The sequence below is a fragment of the Solanum pennellii genome, chromosome 11 (assembly GCF_001406875.1).
Source record: "Solanum pennellii chromosome 11, SPENNV200".
Taxonomy (NCBI): Eukaryota; Viridiplantae; Streptophyta; class Magnoliopsida; order Solanales; family Solanaceae; genus Solanum; species Solanum pennellii.
In genome coordinates, this window is record NC_028647.1 from 64,004,258 (window position 1) to 64,017,541 (window position 13,284).

General features: G+C 30.0%; 1 protein-coding gene across 3 annotated transcripts; it reads right to left on the reverse strand.

Moving 5' to 3' along the window:
* Window positions 1–799: 799 nt before the first annotated feature.
* On the reverse strand, window positions 800–7,238 carry LOC107003524. Of its 3 annotated transcripts, none has more exons than XM_027912846.1 (4): window positions 7,107–7,238; window positions 3,128–4,238; window positions 2,195–2,865; window positions 967–1,985 (listed from the first exon to the last, which is right to left on the reverse strand). In XM_027912846.1, the coding sequence occupies exons 2-4, from the start codon at window positions 4,213–4,215 to the stop codon at window positions 967–969; spliced, it is 2,778 nt and encodes a 925-aa protein (XP_027768647.1). In that variant the 5' UTR covers window positions 4,216–4,238; window positions 7,107–7,238. The 3 variants fall into 3 exon arrangements, with proteins under 3 accessions (XP_015057351.1, XP_027768647.1, XP_027768648.1); XM_027912847.1 differs by lacking the exon at window positions 7,107–7,238 and adding an exon at window positions 4,946–5,037; XM_015201865.2 differs by lacking the exon at window positions 7,107–7,238 and having other exon boundaries at window positions 800–1,985; window positions 3,128–4,215.
* Between the last annotated feature and the right edge of the window lie 6,046 nt (window positions 7,239–13,284).

Below are 13,284 nucleotides of genomic sequence, written 5' to 3' on the forward strand. Positions count from 1 at the left end.
TGAATTAAAAACCTTCCTCACTCAAGGAAGGAAAAACCTCGTTTTATTAATTCAACTATAAGATTTTGTGATTACAACTCAATAATCAAAAAGTCTTATCTCTACTACTCCCTCGATTGACTCCAATCGATCTCTCCAAAAGGTCAAACCCACCTTTTGTTACAACTCTCACTAACACTCAACCCTACAAAGAGCCAAACCCACCCTTTGTACAATAAACTGTAAATTACAATTAAGAACAAAAACAAGACAAATAGTTCTACACGATAAAACCTTCTCACTCAAGAATGTTTTAAACGTAGTAATCCTATCAACCTTGAAGACTTCAATTTGATGAATAATTCTCCCTTGTTCTCTGCGTGAAGTCGTGGATATTTTCTCTGCCTCGTGTGCTTCTTATAGAGTTTTTGCCTTGTACAATCCCTACTAATAAGGTAAGAAAGTTATGTTTAAACAAGGATTCCCTTTTAAAGTACAATCCTTATTATATACAACTTCCTTCCTTAATAATATATTTAAGGTTTTCCTTATTTGTATCAACTTATACCTTTAATATATTATTTTTGGCTTTGACAAATAACTCTATTTTCTTGATTACATGGCTGACCCATTTTACTCGATCTTGGACTCGAGCTTGGCTTCTTTTGCTGCGTACATTTGCTACTGATTATTTGCGCTTCTTGTCTATCATCAAAACATGAATTATCGATTCTATCATATTCTATCAGGATGGTCAAGCATGTTTAGTTTATATAACAATTGGTATCAGAGCAAAACAGGTCGATCGATACTTGTGGAATGCTTTTGAGTGAATTTTTTGTTTCATTTCTTTGATTGATAACAAGATTTAGGCATAACAAAGAGAATACAGATAGCCACTTTTGGCTGCTACATTAAAGCCTCATTTTTTTCTCTTAACACATAATAATGTAACATGGACACAAACAAAAAAATTGTAATCTGTAATCAGAATCTTGCACAATGTGATGGTAAACCTGTATCGTGGTGAACGGAGACTATCTCCGTTGGACTGCATTGAAGTACGTCTGTACCTAGTTTCGCTCCTGCTGTCTTCAAGCCTTTCAATGAAACAGGTTGATTGAAGAGGTTTAACGAAGGTAGCTTCGAAGCTTGAGGCATTTTCCCATTAGGCAATAGGTTCTTGAAGTCTTCTTTTAGTAGTGGTACCTCAAAATCCGCTTTGTTATGTTTAACTACATTGTTCTTAGCTGCAATGTGAGCTCCTGGTTCCATATGGTTTGTTGAAAAGCTCATTTGATTTGGGAAGTTCGGATAAAGGCTAACGTAACCTCTTAAGTACATCATGTCTATCAAGAACTTCTTCCAAGACGCTTGCCATCCATTAGTTCTTGATTTTGGTATCTGTACTGGATTTTGCTTTGGATCTTCCGTGAATCTCATGTTCATGTAGACGTAGAATTCCTTCCATTGCTTAGGGAAAAACACCGCGCCCCAACTGCAAGGCAACTGATGGAGATATGGTGTGTTTGGATGTATGTGTTTGAAGAAGTCAGTTGCATTCCATTTAGGCCTTTCTTTAACAACTTCCACCAAACGTGGCGTGTAAAGAGAGATGGAGGAGAGCTCAGGGAGTGATATTTGAGGGTCATAGTGGTAGGCTAAGAGAGCATATTTGATCCATAGGTAATAGTAAGGGGAAACTTCGATGTCATCTTCGAGTAAGAGACCAAAATCATCATCCGATGAGGGGTACCAACTCTCACTAACAGCTCGAATTAGGCCTCCTTGAATGATCCTTCGTCGAAGAGTTTTGGTTCCGTGAGGCCAATTGAATGAGTTAACAAGCTTTATAGTTGCCTCATCTACCTTACTATCCATGTTGAAAGTTATAGGAACTTCATCACCAATATAGTACGCGTCACTGAGCGCCTTGAGAAGCCTTGCTAGTGAATTAGCTCTGTTCTGTGTGATGATGTTTATAGAAAGCGTCATACGGTTCCAATCTGCAAGTACAAATTACATTGTTCAGACTATAGATCAAATATAACAACAGCAACATACCTAGTCTAGTCCCAAAAAGTGAAGTCTGGGGAGGATAGAATGTACGTTGACCTTACTCCTACCTCAGAGGTAACGGAAGTACTAGAAACAACAGATAATAACAAAAAACAGCAGTTACTAACAGATAATGTAAGGTTCATTGATATCTTACTTGGCAAAGCTGTGGAACGAAGATCAGCCATCCAAAGAACCTTAGTGACCGATGATCTAGGTAGAAGAACCAATTTTGAACTGTTTGTGTTAGCTTCGGTAGCCATCTTGAGTGCTTTCATCACATTAGAATCTGCATCAGCTACTGTGATCACGAGGCTCGGGTTATGAATCTTGATTAGTCCTTTCATGCTGGCATAGACTGCTTGAACGACGGGGACTTCTGAATTTGATATCCCGGATACAGCACCAACGCCTAAATCCATAATCTTGAACCTCCTTTCTGTGCATACTATTTTAGGCCATTTCAAAGCTGCAGCAGCATCTTCACAAGGGCAGAAACTGCCTCCTGAGACAACAATGTAGGCCTTTTTTCCAACTGTTGATCTGAACTTTTCAAGAAGAGGCGCGAGAGCTTTAACTTCATCGACAGAATGGGCGTAGAAAAGTACATCAATCTTCTGAGGATTCATCGCTGCCCATTGCGTTATGTAACCAGTGGAGAGTGCTTTCCACCACTGATCATCTCGGACTTGAACCGTGTCCTTGAATATAACAGTGGTTTCGGATACATAAGCAAGTCTGTGCTCACTGTCACCCCATGTTTCTTTGTCATTTGGATCAACTGGTAGCACAAATGAACCAGCATTTCTATACTTCTGAAGCTGATAGCTGCATTTTTTCCCACGAAAGAAAAATTCTTAGAAACTTCAAACGCGTAACTGCTTATTTATAAGTCATAATACACAAACAAACAGTCGACAAGTAAACACTCCCAACTTTGAGTATGTACATCTAGACGCCTCTAACTCGTCTTCACTGTATGTGTTACGTCAAAATGAGGACGAGTTGGAGTGTTATAGATTATATCACTCTGATCATACTATATCTATCTATAAGCAAATTATATTATAACTGAAGTAGAAAGCATTACCTTAAATGTAAGTCTTCTCCTGTCATGAAAGTGAAGGGCGTCTCGATGAAGAGTGTCTTGACAAGTTCAGCAGAAAGAAACCAAGAACTCGAGAGGAAATCCGCTTGAACAATTCTATCCACAGTGATATTATAAGCAGGATCAGGCAAATAAAGCCCTGCCTCCTTGGATCGAAACTTCCTATAGCTCGGAAAAATGAAATCTTTCTGTCTAAAAGGCAAAATCCTACCAATACTTCCCAAAACAGAATTCATATACTTTTCTGTCCCTGCAACATGTGCTAAAATCTGCAACATTTTCTTCCCAGGGATCATGTCATCGTCTACGATATACACAAGATCAGCTTCTGTTTGCAAAGCCATTTGAAACCTTCCATAGTACTTGAAATCATAAGACGAACTGATAAAACTTATACGCGAGTCATTGTAACTATCTACGATCCTCTTGAGTGATTCCTCATTAGGACTTCCAAACGCGACAACCCAAACATGATGAAACTGAAGTGTTTGTCCAAGTAAAGAATCAATCTGAGCACACAAAGTTTTCCTCTTGAAATGATTCAAGATCACAGTGATTTTCGGCTTGTTTGGACCGCGTAAATCCCATTTCGACTTCATTAACATCAACTCAGAAAGTGTCTCAGTACCACCAAGATTCTTGTTCTGAAAATCCCTCAATTCTTGATACAACTCTGTCTTCAACTTGATCATAAGTGCATCATTAGACTTCTTTTGTTCAAAATCAATCTTCTCATGTTCACAAACATCAGAAGGACTAACAACTGACTTTTGCTGCACAACATGACTAACAACATGTGGAGGTATAATGAAGTGTTTCCACGACTGAGCTATTCGCGTAGCCCAAGTAAAATCTGGTTTAGTACTTAAATCTATTGATGGACTCATGTAATACAGAAGAAATGTTGCATAAACAGCAAAAGAAAACTGTAAACAAGTTAATATTGTCACAACTTTAGTTGAAGAACCTTTTTGTGATCTCATTTTTGCTGCTTTTCCTCCCATATAATCACTCAACATACCTTCTAAAGAATCACCACTTCTTATATTACCATTTCTAGCTAACCCCATCTCATATATGGACCCAAATCCACCTACAAAGATGTTAAAAAAGACTATAAATACAACGACAAAGCTAGAATTTTCACTACAGAGGTTCAACGTCTGCTATATATATATATATATACATAAAAGATAACTTTAACTATCTCAGTATAATTTTCTGTCAAAGGGATACGTATAACAATCAAGTAAAGACCAAATCTTGAAAGAACACATTATTTTCAGCATATATACTGTAAAAAGTACTATACATATAAGTCTACATCAATATTATCGACGTGAAACTCGTTAAAGTTAAAATTCTGAAACTGTCTTTGTTGAAACTTAACCAAAAACTATACAAATTTCAATCTATGATTCTAAGAACACATTATTTTTCAACATAGACAATAAATATTTACGTGAAAAACTTCGAAAAATAGTATTAATATAAGTTCTACACCAATATTTTCGTTAAAAAAAAAAAACAGAATCTTGAACTCGTTATATTAAAATTCTAGAACTCCTCTATTAATACTTAACCAAAACTACACACTTAACACACAATATATCAATAGCTCAAACAAAAATTCTATGATTGAAAAAACACACACATTATTTTCAATATAGACTATACGTGAAAAAATCTGAAAAGGTAGTATGCATAATATAATTAGTTCTACATCAATATTCTCAAAGAACTCACTTAAAATTCTGAAACTGTCTCGATCGATATTTAGACCAAAATTACAAAACTTACCTCACAATATATGTCAATAGTTGATCAAACAAGGTTGAAAATGAACTTGTCCAAAACAACTAATAAAAAGTGTTATGACTTTTTTTTTTTTTTGTATTGGAATTTGTAGAACAATGGATCTTGTGCAAAATATATATATAGGACATTTAATTTAAAAGTATGTGTGAAAAGTAATTAATAAAGTTGGAATTGAAGGAAGCCATGAGAAATGAGGGAAGATCACATGGGGTTAACGGTTTAAAGTTAATATATAATTATACTATATGCTTTTCTTACACATACAATCACTTAATTTCATTTCATTAATTAAAAAGTCCGGTTTTTTAGCCTTATAAAATGGCCTCCTACTGCCTTTTCAACACTCCAAATCTAAATCTTTCGAGTCTTATAATATCAGTTTTCTCGTGAGTTTTATATTTTAACTATATATATATCATCATTGTTAAAGTATATATTTCAAATATTGATTAGGTTAATTATCGATCGGTTGTTATATTTTTCTAACTGAACTCTCACCATTTATGTATTATTAAAACATACTTCGATTCTATGATCGATCAACTATTTTCTAATGTTTCTACTTGAACTGTCACCATTTATGTATCAAAATACACTTCAAGGCTGATTAGTCGAACTTATATTAGTTAATTTCCTAGTTTTTCTATCTGAACTATCACCGTCTATGTATTTTAACATAATTCGAAGTTCATTAGTCTAACTATCCATTGTATACTTTTCCTACCTGGTCTGTCACCAGAGGCGGACCCATATGGTGTCCGCCGGGTGCTCGAGCACCCATTAACTTCGTTACGCAATATATATATCTATGTAGAAATTGATAGGTATTTGTATAAAATTAACATAGAGCACCCAATGAATAAATGATTTAGTTGGCCCAATGGCTCCTAGATGGGTACTTTAGACCTTTTTAGTGTTGTTGTACCAAGGTTCGAATCTCACTGTTAACACATATTTTTTATATTTTCACTTTAGAGCACCTACAACCTTAAATTCCTAGATCCGTCACTGTCTGTCACCATATAAGTAATAGTAATAAAATAACTAAAACACACCTTAAAACACATTAGTCCAACTATTTGTTGTGTGATTATCTATTCAACTAGATTTGTTTAATTTAATACATAGATGGTGATAATTTAGATAGAAAAAAAATTGATAATTAAAGTGTGAATAAACTTGCGAAAAAGTTAAAGTTATGTTTTTTTATCAATATTTTAAGTACTATTAGTAATCTATTTTTATTTATCAATTACTTATTATTACAATCTAAAACGGATTCCTTTAGGAAGGAAAAATATTTAAATTTTATAAAAATTTAATTAGAAAGAAAAAAAACGTTGAAATTAGGATATTACTCAAAGTTATTGATCCCATGAATTTTTTAAAGAGTAAATTATAGAATATCATTATCAGGTACATACATAATATATTTTCACTTGCAAATAACTCAAAGAATTACACAATTTTCAAAATGTTAAAACCACTCACAATCTCAAATTGTCAAACCCAACTTCCAAGAACTAAAAAAAAGAAGATAAAAACGTGACAGTTTGATGTATAGAACATTTTATATTATATTATTCATGTAGGGTCGAAAAAAAGTTGTAATATGGTGTAATGTAGATAAGTAATATACTCTAATACAAATATGAGTAGCCCGAACTCATCATGCCTTATATATATATCACAAGAAAATAATTTTACTGTTATTCCAAAAATTCTTTACAAGAAGATAACTTTACTGTTATTCTGAAAGTCCTTTAAAATAATTGAAGAATCACTATATAAATAAAAGAAAATATAAAGTGATGGATTATAGCTTTTAATAAAAAATTGATGCTAATCCTTTTTTAACAATGAGTTATCAAAGAATCATGTTAGATATTAATTATTCAACAACATGTCAACCTATTTGACTATGCAAGTTGTCTTTTTAAAAAAAAAAAAAGAAGGAGGAAGACATTTGAAATTTGTAATGTTAAATATAAGCATGCATGTCATTTTATTTTATTTCAATATTATAATATTTTATCATTTTAATTTTGAAGCATTTTTTTAATCAATCGATTTATAGAGACTTAAAATGAGACGAAGAAAATAGTAAAAAATAGTAATAAATACTAAGATAAGTGTACATTACCTTGGGAATAAAGAAAAATGAAATAATTAAGAACACAATATTTGAGAGCCTTTTCTTCTTGAGCAATTTAAGCTTAAACCAAAAAATATCAAAGAAAAATTGTGATTGGATAAAAATAGTTTGAGTATGAAGATTTTATAGTGAAATATAAAAAAAAATTGGCCTAAGTTGACTTTTTTAAGAATTAGTATGAACATACATATTATATGTATATAATATATAGTAGTACATTTTAATTTTTGAGTGGATGAAAATTGCAACAATACTTCATGTTATTGCTTTTTTGCCAAACTTTTGGAACAAGTTGAATACTAGATTGATTTGCTTACATTTGTGACATATTTTTATAAAGTTCATCTTCGAGGAAATTGCATGTATGCAGCCAATATAATGGTTATAAAAATTTGTAATTTAGAAAAATCGATTTCAAGCTTTGGATATCAATTTCTTTTTAAGCGTTTGAAATTAGGAAAATGAAAATCAACTTCTAGAGTTCAACGAAACATGTTTGAAAATGACAGAGTGATGGTGTACGTGATGCCTAAAATATAGTGCCTTTGCATGTCTATCTAAGTCATGATCAGCGATCGATTTGTGATTGTGCTTTAAGTTGAAGTCGAAGTTGAAATTGACAGAATTATTATTCCAACGAGTGATTCCTTTGTATTAGTTTCAGATTGTTAATATAAAGGTTGGGTTTGTTCGTATGTTTATTTGTTCGTTTCGTTGTTGAAATTTTGGAAAATAATCTGAGGCAAAAAAAAAGAAAAACGTCACCGAGTTAAATTCTAACGTTAGTAAATTAGGATTTTCTTAGTAGTGCTTGGTTTAATTAATTAATTAATTAATAACTTATACGTGACGATAATTTTATGTATAAAACGTTGCATGACAAAAAGACAAACGCATATTAAGTGAAACTTTAATTAAGGATTTGTTTTTGTCGTTAATTCATTTAAAAGTTTAGGTGAACATTTACATGAAAATAAGGTTTATGTCCCTTTTTTTTTCGAAATTATTAGCATATACTGAAACAAAAAAAATGAACTTTTAATTTAATTGCAATAATAAACAAAAGGAATAAAACAGTGAAAAATTGTTTGTGAAATTAATAATTAATGCCTATATACAAGTCAACGTAAATACACGGTATATGTAAAACTAAAAAAAGTGTGTTGGTCAACTATTAGATCTATATACACATTTTTTTAAAGTTAAATATTAAAAAAATGTAATTTATCGTACTTTTTATATAATTTTAAAATATCTATTTTTTTTGTTTAAAATATCGAATTAATGTGATCTAATTTATTTTTAAAAATTAATCGAATTGACTTTCAATAAACGCAACATGACAAACATTTCTGGACGAACTTTAAAATTGATTTTCAAACATATTATTAGTCATTTTTAATTTAATCTGCTAATTCAAACGAACTCTTTATGCTTGAATCATTTCTTCAAAAAGTTATTATTGACTTTCAAAGTATTTTATTTGGTGTTCATGATCTACAATAGTGCTTTATTTGGTAATTTTTGTTGTATAGTATAGAAGTACATGATTGACTCTTGAGAATTTTTTTAGGGTTTTGACCCTACATAAAATATAGAAAATAAAAATAAAAATATTATTTATTTTTTAGTGTAGAGATTTAGTTTTATTAAAAAAAGGATGTCATAATTCTCTAATCATAAATTAAGTGGGCGGTAGGTACATGTGAAGAGATCCATTCTCTACGTATAATTTCATGATCAATATATATGTGAAACTCTAATTATTATCAAATGGATTTGACTTATATACTTGATTGATTAATAGTGTAAAAAAAATTTACTAATTAACATGTTATAATATGTAATTTTGTTTATTATTGGATTAATAAGAAATTATCTTATAAATAATCTAATAGTTATATGAGAAAATAACAAAAATATCATCTTTATTCAGTGTTCCATTAAATATTATACTAATAAAATACGAGTATTTTTAGTATTTATCGAATATTTAACAAACTTTAGTTATTAGATTTTATAAACACTGTGAAAAAAAAGAGAGAAGATTTAACATGAATTTATATTGAAATTGAATTGGATATTCCATTGGTTTTTCAGAAGGATTTTAATGACGATCGAACTCTTCTTCTTTGAAAATCTAAATATATATCTCTTTTAAACATATAATATATATAAATTTTACCTATATTTTCATGAAAAGTGAAAGAGATTATTTCCGATGTTTGAAAAGATTTAAAGTTGAAAAAATTATATGGATAACTACACAAAAATCAAATTTATGTTAGGGTTTGTCTAGTTGCATAATGCATATGGCCTAACAATATATATATACACCAATTAATAATGTGTTTGAAATCAAAGTCTAAACTTCATCTTCTTCTTTTTTTGGGATAAAGCAATTACTGTCTCAACCTATGTCCGAAATCTCAGAGACACATTTATACTATACTAAGGTCCTATTACCCCCTTAACATATTTTATTAATAATTTTCTACCCCTTTTCGGCCTACGTGAAACTATTTTGTACGCCCAACGCTGATTGACTTTTTTTTTTCAAGCTAGTGTCACGTAGGCCGAAAAGGATAAAAAATTACTTATAAAAATAAGTTTAAGAGGGTAACAGAACCTTAGTATAATATAAATATATCTCGAAAATTTCAGATATAAATTGAGGGAATACTTATGTATTTTTTTTTTTTTTCAATTTGAGATAGACATAAACCTATTGGTCAATATGAAGAACTTGGTCCTCAAGTGGATGTTAGATATAGATTCTTTTGCTAATATATATAAGTGGAGTTATTCCTAATTTAAATGTATTATCTCGAGGCATTTCACATGCTATAAGGAAACTTCTATGTCCTTCTAATTTTCAAAGAAAATAATTTAATACTATATATTATAAGTCCTAAATAATATAGTAAATATATGTATAGGGTGATTTGAGCCTAATGTTCCCTATATTAAGGTCAAAAACACTTGTCTTTATTGGTATAAATTAGTGTAAAAATCATATAATGTGGACTTTGCTTCTTTCTAATTTGTCTTTATACTTTTTTTAAAAGAATATTTTCAATAATAATAGATCCATATTGAAGAAAGGAAATAGGAAAATAGAGACTTATAATTAGATTTAAGCTTATTATTATAATATTGGGCTGACTTTTTCCTCGAATCACTCCAGTACGATCAATCGAGAGGAGGTATTAGATAAAATATAATGTGATAGAAGAGTTCATTTTTCGTATAAGATTCCTGTATCAATCACAAATACGTAATACATTATATCTACGGTCTATTTTTCATTCTTTTCTCTATCAGCAAGAGGGATCGAAGAAAGATAATTATTTGCCTTTTTCTTGAACGGAGGAGGACTATATTTATTAACCTTTCTATTAGAATATTTTCTTGGTCGAAGAGCCCCTTTTTAAATAAAACGTGTCTAAATAAAATAATATAAATAATAAAAAGTATTATAATCGATTTCATCTTATTTGAAATTGAACCGTATTTATTATCGTAAACAACAAAATTGTATTGTACTCCAATTATTGATAACTAGGGGCACTTAGTCATGGTACTAAATGAATTACATTGGGACTTGGGGAAAAGAGTTATTATTTTGAAATAATAAGAAGATTAATATTAATACTATTATATAAAAAAGAAATTATATATATATTAAATAAAGTTTGGGTATTAATTGGACTAGGACATTGCATTATCACGCTATCTATATATTAAAATAATTAAATCAAGTTGAAGATTTGATAATTGTCTTATTATTTTTATTTATAGTTATTAAGAAACTTTGTATTTTTTTATTAATTTTGTATAAATGGGAATTGAAATTATTGACTTTTCTATTTAACACACAAAAGTGACTCAAAATACCACTGTCTCATCAGTAGTGCGGTAGGTAGGTGAATTAACTATAATATAATAATAAATCTTTGATTATTTTTTTTCAAATATATTTCGTACACTTCAAATACTTCTTAGTAATTTGTATGTTGATAATAATAATAATAATAATAATAATAATAATAACAATAAACTTACTGGCTCTATTAAAAATAATTTTTTATATTTTACAAAGTAGGAACAAGGTTATACGTATATATACACCACATTTCTTAGATCCTTCTTGTGAAATAAACGTATATTATTGTTATTGTAATTTAAATTCCATGCACTATCTCTAAGAATGACTAGAGCTGTCAATATAGGCTAGCCCACCCCATCCGGGTTAATCCATACATGCTTTGACATTTTACGGATCAGGCCGGGCTAGCCCATTTTTTGTGTGGGCCAGAAAATGGTCGGCCTAGCCCACAAGTAAGTGGACTACAGGCTTGCCATGCCAGCCCACCTTTTTAAAAATTATATTTTTAATATAATTATTAATTTAAATAATAAATTATAATTTAAAAATATTATCATAAATATCGACAAAACAATATTACATGATGTTAATGATACTACTCATACTCAAATTCACAAATAAAATTGTCTTTATAAAATATTTATTAAGTTAAGTTACCATTTTCAAAAAACAAAAAACAAAAAAAAAATTAAATTTTTTTAAAGTAAAAGTATAAATATTTAAATAGAAATATTAACCTAACTGTTTTGAGTTTGGACTCTCTTTAATTTTAAATTTTATTATTATATTATATTTTTTAATTAAATTTTAGTGGCCCACGGGCCGGCCCTACCGATATTTCTCAAGTTCCTCAAATCGTCAGGCTTATTCAGGGCTGGCTAAAAAAGCCTTTTCTTAAATGGGCTCCAAAAATCTTAGCCCAACCCTATTAAATTCTGGATTAGGCTAGGTCGACCCAACAGGCCTAGCCCATATTGACGGTTCTAAGAATGACAATTAGGTTTGGAGTAGGGGGGATAAAAAAAAAGTAGATATTTGCACGTAGATTCTAATTTTTTATAACGTTATTTTAAATTTATGAAATTGGAGTGAGTTGAAGATAGCGTCATGTTTAATTATACTTTTTGCAAAAGAAAGAAGAGGACACATTATTTGGAAATTATGAAGATGGAGTTGAAAAATAAATTTCGTATCCAGTCCAACTCCAAATTAAATTTATAATTTTTTATAACCAAACAATAATTTTGAAAAATGAAGATATATATATATATATATATATATATATATATATATATATGGGCTTATTTTTGGGTGTAGCCCCAGTATGGGCTTATTTTTCTGCAATGGGCCATTGGGCCTTATGACCCTTACACTGTTAAAAAAAATAATTTATTTTCATTTTTTACATGTTAAATGTTAAAAATCATGGAGTGTCCTATTTGGACACACTATTTAATATGTATTTAGTTTTTAAAAATGTTTACACATTTACCTATTTCAAAATAACTTATATTTGGTGTCTAAATGTTACATACTGATTGAAGTTTCTATTTCGCATCTCAAGTTAATACAAAAATAGTTAAAATATAAAGTTGATGTAATTAATTCTGTTGTTATCTTATTTCATTTTTTCTTATAAATTCTTCGTGATTTGAGAGTTTAAACAACGTGTTTCTTGAATTTAAGATGATAAGGACCTCCTTCTGATGTTTCTAAGAATCGAGGATTGATCACTCGTTCAAAAAACTATATACTTGATATTGAATCTCTCTGCATGCGGATATGCCATCACCGACTTCAATATTCTTTCTCGAATAATGCTTTGAATATCCAAAAAAAGTTACTTAGCCTCTCTGTTTATAGTCATAGAAACTCCATCGTTCAAGTGTGTACTTCTGAGTCATCAAACTTATCACTAATATTATATGATAATTAGGTTGGTTGCGATTAGTCAAGTCATATCATTTATACACTCGACGACTTTTAATTGGTTTTTATTTTGATTAAGCAATGCCACATCATTTACACACATGTCACTAAACACAATATTTGTTTTACTTTTTTTTTCCACCTTATGATGTTTGTGGCTTTTAACTTATCATAAAGTTCAGGATTAGGTAATCATAATTCATAATCCTTTGACTAACATGCCAAATGATAATTGTAATTAATTAACACACTCATCATCATTAAGATAATACTTTTGATTGAAAATGTTGTACTTGAATCATATTTGTTTTTAGTTGAATATTCTTCACCTTTTACAAACCCCCCCCC

What these genes read in the sequence shown, in the direction of transcription:
- LOC107003524 (XM_015201865.2), bottom strand. Translation starts at nt 4,215, where the DNA reads ATGGGGTTAGCTAGAAATGGTAATATAAGAAGTGGTGATTCTTTAGAA. An exon ending in GGAGAAGACTTACATTTAAG is followed by an intron (nt 2,866 to 3,127) that starts GTAATGCTTTCT and finishes GAAAAAATGCAG; the next exon opens with CTATCAGCTTCAGAAGTATA. An exon ending in TCGTTCCACAGCTTTGCCAA is followed by an intron (nt 1,986 to 2,194) that starts GTAAGATATCAA and finishes TTGTACTTGCAG; the next exon opens with ATTGGAACCGTATGACGCTT.